Source organism: Myxine glutinosa, chromosome 8, assembly GCF_964187855.1.
Source record: "Myxine glutinosa chromosome 8, kmMyxGlut1.1, whole genome shotgun sequence".
Taxonomy (NCBI): domain Eukaryota; kingdom Metazoa; phylum Chordata; class Myxini; order Myxiniformes; family Myxinidae; genus Myxine; species Myxine glutinosa.
The window spans coordinates 31,394,592-31,407,067 of record NC_136268.1 but is presented as its reverse complement, the minus strand read 5'-3'; the positions used below and the strand labels follow the sequence as shown (position 1 = coordinate 31,407,067).

Here is a 12,476-nt window from a genome sequence, read left to right as displayed (position 1 = left end):
AGCCCGCGATTTCCAGTCTCAGCTCAGCAAATCCAGTAATAAAATCCGACTCCAACCTTTCATCAAAGATGCATTCTGCAAAGCTGCTTCTAATAGTGTGCGAGAAGTGGTATAGTCCGTTGGAACAAGTTGCAGCAATCTACTGTCTGGTGAGGTCCTGGATGCATTCCAGTTCAGACACTCAGAAGCCGATACAATCCTAATATCAACATATACCACACTTCGGACACAAGGTTATCAGGATCCCGTCATCATTGACTGTCAGGACACCGATATATATGTCCAGGCGGCATATGTCTCCCATCACGTTCATGGGTTGTTGTGTATAAGGAGAAAGCAAGATAATCTCTCCTGCAAAGCATTTTGTGATAAAGACATTGCAGATGTCATCATTCCTCTGCATGTCATTAGCGGTTGTGACAGAAACTGGCTTCTATGGACATGGTAAGAAGTCTGTAGTTGATAAGGTATCAGACCCAGAAGCCAGACAACTTCTTCAGAGATGCGGCAAGAGCCTGCCACTCAAAGCTGATGTGCTCTCACATCTGAAGGCCTTTGTTCTAAAGTACATGTATGGCGACAAGAAAAGCACAAGTGCAGGTCAGGCTCGAGCTCTGAAGTGGAAAAGTCTTAAAAAGAAATGCACCATTCGCCTTCCCCCTGATGATGATAGTCTGACACATCACCTGCTTCGAGCCAACTACCTGACATATATTCAACGGCATTTTGAATTGAAGGAACATCCGTCTCCTCTGCAGCATGGCGGGCAGCTGGTAGATAGCAAGTGTCGTCCTGTAAGATACACTCAACCAGCACTACCACTAGCTTTAGCTCTATCTGCTCATTCTGTTAGCAGTGGAATCGACTCTGATTCTGATGGAGAATCGTCTTGTGAAACGGACAGTGACTCTTTTGACACCAAGTTAGGTGTCAAAATTCAAGATGCTTCAATCCAACAGTAAATAACTCTCAGATTGGTGGCCATTTTGGATTAATGCTGAATATATTATATTCTTTTCAGAATTGAATGAGCTGCAAAAATGACCATAAAAATGAGTTAGAAACAACCTAGATCATATTTTCAGGTCTGACGATGCCCTCAAAATTGGCAAGTAACACCTGGAATTAATTTGTAGTCAAAAAGACACTTCATAATTCATGCCTGTGTAGCGGTTACCGGACACAATTCTCTTGTACCGGCCGGTGACGTAATCAGCGGGCGGTCACTCGGATTGCATACCACGCCCCGTTGAGAGGCGTGGCTTACTGTTTGAATTTGAAAGATATATTGCCGCTCGGGTTAGCCGTTTTCAGTACATTCATGCCGAGCTCGGAATAAACAGCCCTGTGAAACTCAGCTCGTTGTCGCGTCCATATTGTTGGAGTTCGACGTGGGAGCACAGCTCCACATTGGTGACCTCTTTTACGAACACGGCAATGGAGTCGACCGTTGCTTTGAAACTCCCAGGCTTCTGGGAATCACACGCGGCCGTCTGGTTTGCCCAAGCGGAGTCCCAGTTTGCTCTGCGGCACATCACGGCGGACGAGACTCACTTCCACCATGTGGCCTCCGCGCTAAACGCCGCCACCGCCTCCCGGGTCTTGAGCCTTCTACGGAGCCCGCCGACCGCCGACAAGTACGGCGCACTCAAACGACTACTCCTCGGTACGTTTGACCTCACTGAGGCCGAACGCGCGCGACAGCTGCTCGATCTGCCTGAGCTCGGGGAGGCTCGACAATCCGAGCACATGGAACACATGCTCTCCCTGCTTGGCGAACACCGCCCAGATATCCTCTTTCGCGAGCTGTTTCTCCGACAGCTACCCGGGCAGGTACGCTTAGCTTTGGCGAACTCGACAATCAAGGACCCTCGCGCCCTGGCTAAGGAAGCCGACAAATTTTTCTCAGCCGGGCGGCACTTCGGAGCGGCGGCCTGGAACCCTGGTCCGGCCGAGGCAACGCCCTCGCCACGACCGGTGCTGCCACCGGCCGATTCAGCGCCCCTTGCGGCCGCGGCCGCCATGACACCCCGTCGGCCGCACCCGACACGACCGGCGCCGCCGCCACCGCCGGGGCGGACCATGTGCTACTACCACGCCAGGTTCGGGCAGAAGGCCAGAATGTGTCACCCACCGTGCACTTTCGGCGGATCGGGAAACGACCAGGCCGGCGCTCGCTTCCTGCCATGAGCGTTGGCCATTCCGGCAGCCTTTTGTTCATTACGGACACCGTGTCCGGGCGGCGTTTCCTGTGTGATACGGGAGCTCAGGTGAGCATTATACCTGCCTCGGTGCAGGACAAGCAGGCCGCGCTTTGCGGCCCCACCTTGGTCGCCGCAAACGGCTCCTCTATCCGCACCTTCTGTTCACGCAGCGTTGCACTCTGCTTCGGGGGCCAGCGTTTCGAGTGGGATTTCGTCACGGCGAACGTGCCCATGGCTTTGTTGGGTGCGGATTTTCTTTGCGCCCATGGACTTTTGGTTGACGTAAAACGTCGTCGGCTCGTCAACGCAGAGACCTTCAGCTCTCTCGCTTGTTCGTTGAGCGGCTCCGCACCAACCAAGCTAGCCTGCGCGCTACAGGCCGCGGACGACTTCACCCGCCTGCTCGCCGAGTTTCCCTCCCTCACGCAGCCGACGTTTTCGGCCATCGCCGTCAAGCACGGCGTCGAACACCACATCCCGACCACAGGTCCACCGGTCTACGCCAGGGCTCGCTGCCTTGACCCGGCCAAACTCGCCGTGGCGAAGGCGGAATTCGCTAAGCTGGCCCTCGCCAACGCGACCATGCTGGCGCACCCGGAGCTCGAAGCACCCATCGCCCTCACCACGGACGCTTCCGACTACGCGGTGGGTGCCGTGCATGAACAGTGGGTGAACGGGGCTTGGCAACCGCTGGCCTTCTTCAGCCGGCAGCTTCGCCCTAACGAGCGCAAGTATAGCGCTTTCGACCGTGAGCTCCTCGGCCTTTACCTGGCTGTTCGCCACTTCCGCCATCTTTTGGAGGGCCGCCCGTTCACGGCGTTTGTGGACCACAAACCCATGGTCTTCGCCATGGCCAAGGTTACGGAGCCATGGTCGGCCCACCAGCAGCGCCACCTCTCCACCGTGTCCGAATTTATGATGGACATCCGACGCGTCGCGGGCTAGGACAACGCTGTGGCCGATTGCCTCTCCCGTTCCGGCGCGAACGCCGTCCACCTGGGTGTGGACTTCGCCCATATGGCGGCCGACCAGACCGCCGACCCCACGGTGCAAGCCCTCCGGACAGCCGACACAGGCCTGCGGTTGGCCGACATCCCCTTTGAGGACACAGGCACAGTTCTCTTGTGCGACGTTTCCCTGGGCCAACCTCGCCCCATCGTGCCCACCGGATGGCAGCGGCACATTTTTGACGCCCTCCACGGCCATTCCCACCCGGGCCGGAAGGCGTCGCAGAAGCTCGTGGCAGCAAAGTTCGTCTGGCACGGGCTCCGTAAGGACGTCCGCGACTGGGCCAACGCCTGTGTCGCCTGCCAACGCGCGAAGGTCTACCGGCACACCCAGGCCCCGTTGGCAGCATTCGACGTGCCCGCGTGGCGCTTGGACCACGTCAATGTGGACCTGGTGGGACCCCTTCCCTCCTCGCGGGGCTTCACCCACCTCCTCACGATGGTGGACAGGACCACCAGGTGGCCGGAGGCCGTCCCGCTGGCATCAACGACATCCGCCGATGTGGCGCAGGCCTTCATTGGCACCTGGATTGCCCGTTTCGGCACGCCCTCGGACATCTCCTCCGACAGAGGCCCGCAATTCGCCCCCGAGCTTTGGGGCACGGTCGCCCAGGCCTTGGGGGTCAAGCTACACCGCACCACGGCCTACGACCCCCAAGCCAACGGCTTGTGCGAGCGGTTCCACCGCTCGATGAAGGCCGCTCTCAGGGCCAGCCTCCAGGATGACGGTTGGGCCGACAGGCTCCTGTGGGTCCTATTGGGCCTCTGAACGGCCCCTAAAGAGGACCTCCAGGCTTCCACCGCCGAGCTGGTCTACGGCCAGCCACTGCCGGGCGAATTCATCCCTGACGCCACCGGCCCCTGGTCCGCGGCTCGCCAACGCTCGGTCCTCCAGGAGGCCGCCAGGAGATTTGCCCCCGTTCCCACGTCCCACCACGGCTGCCCCCAACCCCACGTCCCCCCAGCACTTCGCACTGCGGAGTACGTTTTTATCCGGCACGACGCACACCGGGACCGCTCTGGCCGCCGTACGATGGACCTTTCTGGGTCCTGAAGAGGGTCGACAAGTCGTTCATCATCGACATCGGCGGCAAGCCGGACCGCATCTCCGTGGACCGCCTCAAGTCAGCCCATTTGGACCTCGACCAACCTCCACGGTTGGCCCTTCCTCCACGACAGGGCCGTCCCCCGTCAACCAAGCCCCCCGCCCGACCATCCACCGCCACGTCACCTACCACCCCCACACGAATTGCCAGGGGTCGTTTCGGCCGGGTCATCAAGACCCCCCTCAAACTGACTCTCCCGGTGCATGTTAATTCTGGGGGGGCGCATGTAGCGGTTACCGGAAGCATGACACAATTACCTTGCACCGGCCGATGATGCAACCGGCGAGCGGTCACTTGTCGGGACTCGCCCGGGCGTGTCCAGACTTGCCTTTCCCGGGCGAACACTTGGCTTACCTATTTGCATACCACGCCCCGCCTGAGAGGCGTGGCTTTTGTGTGTTGAACTTTACTTATAAATTGCCGCCCGTTCGATGGGCTGATTCAGTGCTTTTGAGTTCTTTCGTGTTGAGCTATAATAAATAGCTCAGTGAAACTTCGTTCCTGGTGTCGTCCATTTTGTCCGGCTTTATCGTGCGAACATAGCTCCACAATGGTGTTGATGTGGCGCAGGCATGATGGGCCGAATGGCCTTCTACTGTGGCTAAATCAGTAAATGTAGGATCTCCAAACATTCCAAAGCCCTCCCCAAAATGGACAGGCATAGGTGTATAGATAAGCTTGGTAGGGAGCTCCTCCTTCTAACTCCCCATTTATTTATCTTTCTCTCCCTCTTCCTCGTAATTTGTAGCCGTTGCTCACACAATAAATTCGTTTGGGGAAGTTGTTGTCACAAAAGGTTCGAGTAAAGCTGAAAACGACGACTCGGACAGCATTTGCTCGTGTACCACGATATCATTGTTTCCATGGAGACCGCCATGTTGTTAAGCGCTACCGAGCGCTCCGTTCCGTTAGAATGCTTACTATCACGCAAGCCGCTTGGCGAGTGGTAAGCAAGCCGCTTGCTAACAGATGACTCCAGTTAGAAAAGTGAGCCGGGATAAAACCGTAAAGTTTCAAAGGCCTGATGTTTCCCTATCTACTGACTTGTTTAGGGGCGTGGCATATGTAGCGCTCTGCGGCGTCGTAGTATAGGATGAGAGGGAAAGAGGAAGAAGAGGAATCAGAGGAAGAAGAGGAATAAGGGGAAGAGAGGAAGAAGAGGAAGTGTATACCATTACCTTCTCTTCGATCGAAAAATGTCAGGCTTTTTTTGAGAGGACTCTGGTTTGTTTTTCTTCTTTTTAAACTGTATTTAATTTAAATGCGGGGAATGGTCGTGGTTAATATGAACGATCGCTTTGAATTTCGTGATGATGATGAACAGAGTTTGGCATCAGCCATCAGTAATTAATTTAAATAGAGCCTGAGGCCTACGATACGATGTGTTATACATTCAAATAATAGGAAGTAGCCAAGATTACAAAATGTTTAAAAATATGAATTGGATTGCTATTCGTGTAAGGACATGAAAATCACAAATGTAGTAATAGTATCTACTTCAAGTTCAAATGGATAACCACACTCGGTAGTAGTGTAATGCTAATGGGTGCTCCACCCATCGGCATCACACCACCTGCACTCGACAAGTACTCAGATACTGAGATAGGTCAGGTGCTTCGAACCCCGGCTGAGTCATAGTTCTGCAGGTAGGTGATTCAGACCCCGGCCTTGTCAGTTCTGCAGGTAGGTGGTTCGAACCCCGGCCGAGTCAGTTCTGCAGGTAGGTGATTCGAACCCCGACCGAGTCATAGGTCTGCAGGTAGGTCGTTCGAATCCCGGCTGTCATGGTGCTGCAGGTAGGTGGTTCGAACCCCTGCCGAGTCAGTTCTGCAGGTAGGTGATTCGAACCTCGGCCGAATCTTACTCTTAGTCCTGCAGGTAGGTGGTTCGAACCCCGCCGAGTCATAGGTCTGCAGGTAGGTGGTTCGAATCCCGGCTGTCATAGTTGTGCAGTTAGGTGGTTTGAACCCCGGCCGAGTCCATAGTCCTGAAGGTATGTGGTTCAGATCCCGGCAGAAGTACAGTGCCGAAGCTGTTGAACCAGACAGCATCTGTGCTTTAGGTTAGTAAGCAGTGTAACCAGGTGATTCGAATAATTGCAGATCACTTGTTAATACTTGCAGCTCAGGTAGGAATTATAATTTGTTCAGGGTGTTGGCGATAACTCGCCTACTCTCATGAAGGACAGAGTGCGGTCTTTAAAAACCAACAACTAATGCCTGCAGATCGGGCATCCAGTTTTACATTCATCCGAGAGACGGCACATGCATTGATAAATCACGTGCTACCTGTGAAACACCTGGATGGCAGTTTGTAGCTGAGTCGAGAATCAAAATACAGTGAAATGTCCATGGTATAAATCATTCACAGCAACCTGTTACCCGTGTCCATGTGAACAGACATGACGAATCAGCAGCCGAGTGTGGGCTGTCATGCAGTGGATGTGACAGTGAGTGGTTCGGTGCGTCGTTCCATGAAGCATCAGCGGAAGCCACTTTCTGGAGACGAGAGAGAACTCCATGACTTGGCTTGCTTGACTGGAATCTCGCTTGATCCAGACGTGTTCAGGTGGTATTATATTGTAACACTTTGCCCTCTTTCTCTGTTCTGCTTTGTTCTCGGTTGACTTGTAGTCTCCCGTATTTAGGTTACAGTCATCGTCACTTACGGTCATGGTCATTTTGCTCGCATTTATTTGTGGTCTTTGCTCCAGATTTAGTGACAAATCTTACCTGTATTTTGAGCATTATGATTAATGAGATCTTGCAGTTGGAGAAAGTGCATTGTACAAGATAGAAACCTTCCCATCAACAACAGTAATATTTACCCCACGCACGCGAAGCGAGAAGCGATTGGTTCAAGTCCATCCGTCCTTCTGTCTTATCAGTTTATGATCGCGGAGGAACAACTTATTTAAATCAAATGTTGTATTTTGAACATTAATCAGAAGACAAGTCTGCCATTTAACCATGCTTTGGATCTGAATTCGTCCCACATGATAGGTTTTTTATAACGATGTTATAAAGGACACAAACAACAGGCATGAAAAACTAATATAACCTGTTAGTTCGGGTGGTGTAATAGGCACTGGGTAAAACGGTGGTAAAACCCTTTAAAAAAAAGTTTATTCACCTTTAAACCTCGTTAAACCTTTACTCAAATTTAATCATATTCTTGAACACTTCAGAACACAAATCGCCTTCATAATACATCCAAGAACCTCCAGTTTTGCAGTACAGTCGGACTCAGCTATTCGCGGTTCTGCTATTCACGGGTTCCGCGTATTCATGGTTGATAAAATGCGACCTGTTTCTCTATTTGCGGAAAAGTGACCCGCAAATTCGCGTTTTTCTTTTCTTTTCTTTTCGTGGCCATGTTCCGTGAAATCGCGGTATTTTTTCCCCTATTCGCAGTCGTGTTCCGCCAAATCGCGGTATTTTTTTTCCTATTCGCAGTCGTGTTCCGCCAAATCGCGGTATTTTTTTTCCTATTCGTGGCCATGTTCTGCAAATTCGTGGTTTTTCAGGGGTGCTAAAAAGAAATTTCACGAGCCGCTAGCTTGACACATTAAAAAAACCCATCTTTCACCAGCCATGCATAAAGCAGCTGGACATACGCAAAAAAAACCATCTTCTACGAGCCGTGAACTTGATGGTGTTGTGTTTTTTTTTTTAGTTTCACAGTTTGGTATGGAATAAGCTGGTTAAGCACTTTTAATAAACCGTAAGCGCATTCCTTAAATAAATTGGAAATGGTACCTGTTTTTTGTTTTTTTAATTTGTAAGCATTTTTTAATGAAACTGTAATCATAAATCGACATTTGCGGTCGTCAAATTTGCATTTGCGGTCGACAACATTTTAAACTTTAAAACTTTTCCTCCATGAATCGGGAACCGGCGGGAACCTATAACGTATCCCCCTTTTCCCCATTGAAACAATGCCAGGGGATTTTAATCGACCTTCGTGGATTATCGGCGACATTCGCGTGATTTGCCTCACCATTCGCGGTTTATTCCTCTCTATTCATGGATTTTCGCGAACCTATCCCCCCTTTTTCCATTGAAACAATTCCCCGACATTCGCGGTTTCGCAATTCGCAGCATTGTCCAGGAATGTATCCCCTGCGAATAGCGGGGTCCAACAGTGCTTGGACATCTATATAGGGTGATGTGTGAGATTGCTTCAGTTGCACTATACTTCCGGATATATTTTAACGATCGAATAAGTATTTCATTAAAATTGAAGTATATACACTTAAACACTGCGTGGGGTGGCATGTTCTATGAACTCTAGTTTTTGTCCCCCGTCGCACAGCGGAGTGAAAGGGGCATTATGGTTTTCCCCTCAGTCCGTGTGTGCGTCCGTCCGTACGTGCAGACGTGTGTGCGTGCGTAAGCGAAGGACCGAATTCTAATTTGGTGTGTGGGTGCAACTAGGCATATGGAAGAACCCTATTGAAAATTGGGTCGCCACGTCAAAATCCAAGATGGCCGCCACCATATATATGTCTGAACCTTGTGAGCGAAATATCTTGAAAAATAAACGAACTACTAACTTCGATTCTGGTGTGTGGGTGTATCGACGCATAAGGAAGAACGCTATTGAAAATTGGGCCGCCACGTCAAAATCCAAGATGGCCGCCTTGCGTCTTCCACTTTGTCAACTCACATCACTTCACCGACGGGGGACCTAGGTATAACGCTTGTTGTAGTTATATGTGGCACTTTAAAACCCAAGTGGCTCATTACTGACCTTTTTGTGGAGGATCGATTTGCTTATCCCACCTGGTACGGCTCATGGGTGGTGCCAGTGTTATGGGTGGTTAGGTACCTGGACCTGCATACAATGCGGTTGATTTCTCGATGCCTTGCCACGAAAAAAGGCTCATCAAAAGCAGTGCCATCCCTTTCCTCATGACTGAAATATAATGTGCATGCTGAAAACTTTAAGTAATTAATTTGTGCAAGATCATTTGAGCAGGAATTTGGTAAAGTATTTGTATGTGGTAGGGAGGATTTTATTTCTACCAGTTGGTTATGTGTGATGCATTATGTGCTACATCCAGTGTATCTTTGTGCCATTTTGAAATAAAGATAAATAATTATTGGACAAAAGATGAGCAGGTGCTATTTAGTAGGGGAGAGTATTCCACCGCCTACTTTTTGGTCTTGCACCCTGCCCTCTACATTCTACTCTAGCTCTTCCACGAGTCTCGACTGTGTAACCAAAAATAAAACCTCGCACATGATGGATATTTTTTTACGACAGGTGCGTTGGCCATCAAAAGTTGTTTGGAATTTCAATATAAATAAATGCTGTGTAGATGGATGTGTAGATGTGTAGATGACTTGTCTACTTGGAACTAAAGGAATCCCAAATGCTTCTAGAAACATCGAAGATTTTGAATCCTGTGGCCTAGCAGAATAGTGAGCAGTACTTGCAATATCCTCTGTGATGTCAAACGTGCGTTGTCAACGCCTCACATCACCATCTCGGCTCGGGATATTTAATTGAAAAATCTGGATCACTGATCGATCATTACTCATTTGCTTGCGTTTGCATCATTCCCAATAGTTTTCCTTGTTGACCCCAACCTCAGGGTGATTCTCGATCTCCTGAAACTGAACATCGCACCCCAGGCGTTGATGCAGGTCCTTCGAGCGATATGTGATTCCAGCACCCATCAGGGTAAGGCCATAATCGGATGAGTTCTCTTATCGAGTACTTGTGAGTATCTTCACAAGTACGGTAGTTTATGTAAAGAGTGGATTGTTGGAAATTGTGCCAAAGCCTTTGGGAACCTACCGTGTCTGGTGGATAAATCGATTATGGTAATAAATCGTTAATTTATGGATAATACCACTTTTCGATGTGGTAATTTTAACCCCTCCTTACCATTAACTAGTTGACATGATATATTTTATTGGTGATGATGCAGAAATGCTAACCCTGACACTTTATCCATGTATATGTATATATTTTTTATTTATTCAGACTCTACCTTTTAACTTTGTATTACTCTCCCTTCTTACTCCCCCCCCCCCCCCCCCAACCCTCACTCTCCCTATTACTTCTACTACCCCTCGTACTTCACTTCCCCTCTTCCCCACCCACTTTTGCTTCCACTTTCCTCCCCATCTCCCTCCCTACCCATTGCTGTTACAATTTATTTCATCCCTCTTGTTTCCCATTTCCTTCCTCGCTATTGCTTCCCCCATCCTCCTCTCCCCCTCCCCACTTGCTTTCCGTTCCTCCCACCTCTCTACCCTTGCTAACACTTGTAACTAGCACGTTCAAACAAGCTCTCTACTCGGGGGAGTATGGGACTGAACCCTCATCGCTTGGCTTCTCGGCCAGTGAACAGATCTTCCAACACTTTCCGAGGTTTTTTCCCCCCCTCCCCCACCCGTACCTACCTCCTTCACCACTTTGTCCTGCTCTCATCCTCCATTCCGTGTCTAATCTGCAACTTTTAACTAATCTTTCCATGTCATGGCATGCTCTCATGTCTGATCATTTACCTTTCACTGAGATTTTTAATTATTGTGTTATGCAGGCTTAGATAATCCCAGGGGATTTAATTTTGAGCCTCTTGCTGATTGATCATTTCTCCTGACAGACTGACTGTCGTGTGCACAAGTGTTACTCTGTCCATTTCCTTCTGGTGCTGATGCCGATGCAAAGTATCAAACAACAAGCAACATGAAGCTCTGAACAGACACATTCCTCTTATTTGATTTTTTTTTTTTACTGCTTTAAGCGACTTGTACAATTGCTTTCTCACATGTGCTGAGTTTGTGCTTGCAATACATTGATACAATTAAATGTAAAAACCATCATAAGAAAAAAACGAGTTTATACACCGTAACAAAAATCCCCAGCATTGGTAATGATGCTAATCACCGTGGGAAGCACGGTGACGCTGACGTTTCGGACATGTACTGGAATGGAGAATCCCCCAGCATTACCAGGATGCTGCAATGGAGAATCTCCCAGCATTGCCAGGGTACCAGAATTGGACAATCCACAGCACTGTGAGGGGACTACAATGGAGAATCCCCACCATTGCTAGGAAACTAGAATGGAGAATCCCCAGCGTTGCCTGTGCACTAGAATGGAGAATCCCCAGTATTCCCAGGATAATAAAATGGAGAATACCCAGCGTTGCCTGGGCACTAGAATGGAGAATCCTCAGCGTTGCCTGGGTACTAGAATGGAGAATCCCCAGCGTTGCCTGTGCACTAGAATGGAGAATCCCCAGTATTCCCAGGATAATAAAATGGAGAATACCCAGCATTCCCAGGGTAATAGAATGGAGAATCCTCAGCGTTGCCTGGGTACTAGAATGGAGAATCCACACCATATGTGTGATATGAGAATGGAGAATCCCCAGTATTCCCAGGTTAATAAAATGGAGAATACCCAGCATTCCCAGGATAATAGAATGGAGAATCCCCAGTATTCCCAGGTTAATAGAATGGAGAATACCCAGCGTTGCCTGGGCACTAGAATGGAGAATCCCCAGTATTCCCAGGTTAATAGAATAGAGAATACCCAGCATTCCCAGGGTAATAGAATAGAGAATCCTCAGTATTACGTCAGCCTTCGACCATTATAGGCTATGAGCCGAGGGGTCGACCATGCTCAATCAGAGGGAGGATGGCTAACAGTTATTTTTGGCAAGGCCAAGGTCCCTAGTGCTGAAAAAAATGTGATAGCAGTGTGAAACTCTTAGCCGTATCTGTGTTATCATCACATTTGTCAGATCACCCATTTATCGCTTTTCGGGTCATTTTTCCCGCTTAAGATTTAGGGGGTGGGGTTAGTTTTTTGGCTCTCAAATAATATCACGTGTATATATCAGCTAGTGTGGTATATCAGGTAAAAGGTTATTGAATTACCTTTCAAATGATGTATAGAAAGTGCCTGTGTGATCTATAGTAACCTCTTTATAATGATTATTAAAACATAATTATTTCCACCAACTCTCAAAACTTCATCACAAAATCCCCAATTTTAGGAACAAAAATAGGCAAAAATCAAAAGGTATGTAAAAGGTATGTTTCGATTTGAGACACACATACAGTATAATTAGAGTCAATATCCTCACACATATGATCATGATGTGCTATGAAATTCAATGCAATATGTGTAGACAT

General features: G+C 49.1%; 2 protein-coding genes across 6 annotated transcripts in view; one reads left to right on the top strand and one right to left on the bottom strand.

Moving 5' to 3' along the window:
• Positions 1-12,476, bottom strand: part of LOC137432380 (uncharacterized) — a 515,673-nt gene that overhangs the window by 484,978 nt on the left and 18,219 nt on the right. The window lies entirely within an intron of this gene.
• Positions 5,295-12,476, top strand: part of LOC137432371 (mitotic-spindle organizing protein 2B) — a 36,424-nt gene continuing 29,242 nt past the window's right edge. Inside the window, exons 1-4 of one of the 3 annotated variants that reach the window (XM_068124247.2) lie at positions 5,401-5,541; positions 6,717-6,885; positions 9,917-10,005; positions 10,606-10,701. In XM_068124247.2, coding sequence (XP_067980348.2) covers positions 6,719-6,885; positions 9,917-10,005; positions 10,606-10,701 — 352 coding nt within the window. In that variant the 5' untranslated portion in view covers positions 5,401-5,541; positions 6,717-6,718. Of the gene's footprint in view, positions 5,542-6,716; positions 9,781-9,916; positions 10,006-10,605; positions 10,702-12,476 lie in introns of all 3 variants that reach the window. The other 2 variants (XM_068124248.2, XR_013624288.1) reach the window with 2 other exon arrangements.